General features: G+C 40.3%; 1 protein-coding gene across 1 annotated transcript; it reads left to right on the top strand.

Annotated features, from left to right (window-relative positions):
• Positions 1 to 878: 878 nt before the first annotated feature.
• Positions 879 to 4,267, top strand: LOC141737625 (snaclec bitiscetin subunit beta-like). The gene is given in 6 exon segments (XM_074572571.1): positions 879 to 938; positions 940 to 1,093; positions 2,012 to 2,039; positions 2,625 to 2,750; positions 3,759 to 3,899; positions 4,183 to 4,267. Coding segments are annotated over 6 exon segments (594 nt in total).
• The last annotated feature ends 887 nt before the right edge of the window (positions 4,268 to 5,154 follow it).

Raw genomic sequence — 5,154 nt, 5'->3', positions numbered from 1 at the left:
TTTTTTTTTGTCTGGACTCGTGCCAAGCACATCTGGCCGTAGAGAGGGGAAATGTGGTTTCCACAAGATGAAACTTTGAATGGATACAAGCAGTTTCTAAGGAGACCTGCTCTATAATTGTAAAGGAAATTACAAGCTGAATCATCTGTGGTTTGGGGAGAGAAATCAATGATATTTTGTAAGTTGAACCCAACTGTGCTGACTACTTACCAAGAAGAAAACTGGAAAGAAATCAATTCCAAGAACTTTCAACAAAAATCCATCTTAATTCAGGTCTGACAGATCTGTTTTGTTCTCCTTCTCCAAAGCAACGTGATGCACCAGCCTGAATTCCCTATTACTATTGCAGAGACAGGCCTTCCCCGGCAAAGATGGACTAATAAACTATGCTCCAGGCTTGCCAAACCACTTGCTGACGAGTCTTGGGAATGCGCAAAGACTCGCACACCTTTCAGGGCACCTGCCGAACCTGCTGGTGTCTCTCCAGAGGGCAGATCCAAAGCAGAATCCACAAACGGTGATGCATTGCACCATGCATTGAAATGGATTGCTGAAGCACAGCTGCACCCACTGGACCCTGTAACGACAGCGGCAAACTAATTCGGCCTGTAACCTAAATGGCATCTGACTCCTAAATTAGTGCGCTTCATATGCTGATGCTTTACACATTTTAACTTTTTTGTTTTTTGGAAGGCAAGGGGGGAAAAAAAGCGAGATCCTGAATATCTACTAGCATTTGCCCTTCATTTTGTAGTTTTAATTTACTGAATGTCCCTGTGAAATGCTGAACTCAGCTTAGTTAAATCAGAAGAGATAATAGGGAGATAATACTCTATCTTCTGGAAAGATGAGTGAGACTTTCCTTTTGCATTTCTTCTATGTTTCTTTCTGGTGCTGAGAACTCCACAGTCAAACATTGCAATGCCTTGTTCTTATTCCGATTTCTTTGCCAGACTTAATCCTGCACATAGTGTAATTCCAGATCTGTCTCACTAAGACTCATTCACAAAACAGACCTGCCAAAATCTGTGTCAGAAAGGCTGAATTAGTTACAAAGGTTGCTGTTACTTACTCAAAAGAGAATGGACCCAAGGTACTGGTTTCTTCAAAACAAAAGTATCCATAATTTCTTCTCTACTTCCCACAGTTGTCTTTCTTGCACCTGACTCTTTTTCTCTCTCTTTCTGCTTCTCCTCTTGTGTATCAGTGGTGACCAAAAGCACTTGATACTCCAGCTCATTGCTGCTGGTGAGGTTAATTGCACTCTGCCTCGCCACAAGACACAGTCAAGTAGAAACAAACCAAATCCCGTTTGGAACTTGGACCTTCTGGAGCTTCTGTTCCTTTCTCATGTCATCCTGCCTTCTTTATTAAGTCAAGGGTTTTGAATATAGGACCTATTTTCCTTCTGTGGCAAAATAAGGTATATATAATACACCAGTGAAGAGAATTCAAGGAGGTTCCTGGGGATCTTTGGCTGTAACAGGACACAAAACTGAGGGGTTATAGTTGAGGGGTTTCTCCCTCTGCTTCCCACATGACACACAGCATGATGCCTACCAGACTAGGCCTTTCTCTGTGATTTATCCAACCCCTTGTGAATAGTGAACCCTTTTCCAACCTCACAAGACATACTTGCTAAAAGACCTTCTGACTTCACCTTGCTACCTGCTCAGATTGTATCAGGTGAGCCCTGTAACTTGAAGCTCTGTACCAAAAATACTTGCTGTAACTTTCAGAAGCCAAACTCCAATGTTTCCATAAATGTTTGCCTTGAGGTACCATATTCCTTTTAAGCCGTGCCTAGAAGCGTGTACGAAATTTAAATGCCGCGGGATGGTGAAGAGAAGAGTTTTCCCCGGAGCCTAAAGACCAGTACAATACATAGTCTTGCTTCAAGGTATGGATCAGAGTATGCTTCCCTCCCAGATGCAAAGGCAAACTCTTGAGGACCCAGTCTGTTTGGACAGTCTCCAAGTGGAGAACTGTCCCTGTCTATTCCATGCCCAAGCTAGCTGGGGACACAACAAAGAAGGACTGTAAGTAGGATCCTTTTGGACAAGTTCTTCTGATCTCTCCATTTCTGCTCACTTGTCTTCTTTTACTTCTTCTTTTCAGTGTAAGGTTCATTTTGCCTGAATTAAGCTGTCAAAAATGTGGAGGGACCTAGGCTGTGCTGTTCAGTAGGGCCCTCCAGGGACAGACACTTCATCCTACTCCCCCCAGTGTCTTTCTTACACTGGGTATATGAGTCTGGAGATAGCTCCTGTTCTCTGCTGGCTGTACAGAAAGCCCATGTAATTTCTTACACTACAGGCCCAACTTACAATTGCAGAATAGCTGCTTGCGTCCCACTGTTAAGGTTTTTTCTGAGCAACCCCTCTCTCTGTTCCTCTCTTTTTTCATCTGTGATTTCCCTGCCTTTGAAAATGCAAGCTTTCCATGGATTTCCCTTTCACTTCACATTTCCACTTCTGTTAGATATCCCCTTCTTGGACTTTCTTTTGCGGCCCTGTACCTTTCCAACCCTCAATCATTTGTTCCACATTTGGCTTTGCTTACCTCTTACTCACAAAGTTCTAGCCGTTTCACATCTCCTATGTTTAACCCTTTCTACTGTGCAGAAAACCTGCTGGACTTGAAAGAGCAGAAGGTCACCTAACTAGCATTGCCAGTGCAGACGAGAATGAATTCCTTTGTAAACTTGCTCAGGGACAGAAGGAAACACAGTTCTGGGTGGGGGGGAGCTTACGAAAAGGCGAGAGTTCCATGCCCAGAAATGAAAAAACAAACATCAGCTTAAAGGACTTTATGACTCAATTGATAGAAAAATTCTACTATAAAAAATGCTTTTGCTTTCAAGTAAATAGTCTCCCTTTGTAGCCATGGAAATTTTTTTCAGTCTCAGCAAAACTAAGGAGTGATCAAAAACTTATGGTTTTTTTTATCTTTCAGTGGTTTTGTGGGGTGGGAATGGGGGAAGGAGGGAGACTTAGGAAAAAAAAAAATTGAAGTGATAAACTCTGATCAACATCATATTCCATTTATATCATCTAAAGAAGGAAAGTTGAGGTACAAATTTCAAAGGAGAAGCTGGACCGTGGATAAGTTCTCTATTTAATCTCTGTTTGTCAGAGTGTCAGGTCACTAGACTAGGCTTGTGTTATAAAAAGCTTGCATTAATATTTTCCTTCAGATTCTTCTAATGAATTCATTTGGTATGTCTTCTTTCTTACAAGTATTCCAGCCAATGAATCTACCGGAGCTATTTCTGATAAGGTGAATTTAGAATTAACATTGTAGAATAGTAAAAGCAAGTGAATTTCAGATTTGTAAGTGCATGTTAGAAGTAGAAACTTGATTCTGTAAGTTTTACCTACGTAACAGGGCACAACAATGACCTGCGTGTCCGCCCTGAATGTCTCAAATTCTAAATGTCACCTACCTGCAATGAATTACTCATGAGTGCTGTAGTCTATTCTGAATAAAAAATATTCAAGAAAATTACAATTTATTTGAGGACAACTCACGAAGAGAGGATGAGGTGAAATTAATGTAATATGGAATTAAAAATGAATTATTCATGTAGCTCTACAGGACATTGATATCCCCACAAGCAATAACTGTATCGACATCCATGTAGAAGAGGGCCCCCATTCAGTCCTTCTTCCATCCCAGCAAATATAAGTATAGCAAGCTGCTTTCAGAATTTAATAGCAACCTGCAGTTTCTGTTAAGCTTCTGGAGTTATATTTTTGCCTGCAGGGGTCATTTTTGAAATGGAGTGATGGACCTCTGACAACCTTCATCCACAGGCCTCTGTTATCCCTTTTCAGAGCTGCTGGAGGACTAGTTAACTGCCTGTTTAACATAAAAATTTGCCTGACCCTGAATATTGGAGTTAAGAAAAACCTGGGATGATTTATGATTCACATAGTTTACCTTTCTCTTGAACCTCTGCTAGCCCTCTGGGATGAGTATTTCCAGGATTAGCTAGAGAAAACATCATCTTATTAAAATGTTGCCCAAAGCCGCAATGTACATACTATGGAAACACAAATTAAAAGAAAATTGGATTTCCAGAGACTGAGCTGAGATTGAATGATTTCATGTCAGGAGTGAAACAGTTCCCTTTTCACATCTGCTTGTTTTCCTTTGTGGTCTCTCTTTGTCTTTGTTTCCAGGCAGGGGTGAATGGGACCGATCGCCCTGCCGTGAGAAGCTACCATTCATCTGCGTTTACAAACCAAAACTGATGCACCTTTAACCTGTCACTGAACCACTGATGAAACCTGACTGGCTGCTGCGGGACTTGAAACAGAGTTCAGCTGCAGTCCATTAGTGCAGAAAAATCTTTTGCATGGAAAAATCAAGATCTTATACTAAAAAAGCAGAGCTATTATAGCATGACACTTTTCTGTTCCGTTTGTGTTATTGTGGCAGTGTTCTTGTAGACTATGTTTAAAATGATGCTGTAAAAATAAATTCTGATTAGATTTGAATGCTTGATGAAATCAGCATACCATTTAGATTTCCACAGGGTGTTCAAGAATATTCATAAGAGCTCTTTAATTATTAAATAATTACAAATCACTCATTAAAACATTATTCATTTCACCATTTAATCATGCCAAGTCATACATTTTAAACCCTAGAATTTTTCCTTTCTTAGTGCCAGATAGATTCAAGGAAAGTTAATTGAATGTTTTTAATATTTAAGTAGTTAAATGGCTAGTTCAATAAACTGCAATAGAGCTATAAGATGAGGCCCAAATCACAGGGAGAATTCACGAGTGCGTCATTGGGCCCAGGAGGTGGTGCACCACCGCATAGGATGACACTTTGTTAAATTAAGAAAAAACACCTTGCTATAATGATTAGGTTTGTCTAAGTTCTCAATATGATACATGACTGTGTTCCCCAAAGGCAAACTTTTTCACTTTGTTCTCCTTATTTGTAAGTACTCCTATTGCTTTTGACTCCATCAGTTACTTGCAAACTCCTATTCCAAGGTACTGTCCCTCACTGTCCAAGAAGATAATTGAAAAAGCTTGGACCAGGAATGCTTGCTTGACTCATCCAGGTGATGACAAAACACATCATTAGTTAGGAAGGATGAGGACACTAGCAAAAATTTAGTTAGCATTTCATAGA

This window comes from Larus michahellis, chromosome 1, assembly GCF_964199755.1.
Source record: "Larus michahellis chromosome 1, bLarMic1.1, whole genome shotgun sequence".
NCBI classification, from domain to species: Eukaryota; Metazoa; Chordata; class Aves; order Charadriiformes; family Laridae; genus Larus; species Larus michahellis.
This window is presented reverse-complemented; position numbering and strand designations above follow the sequence as displayed.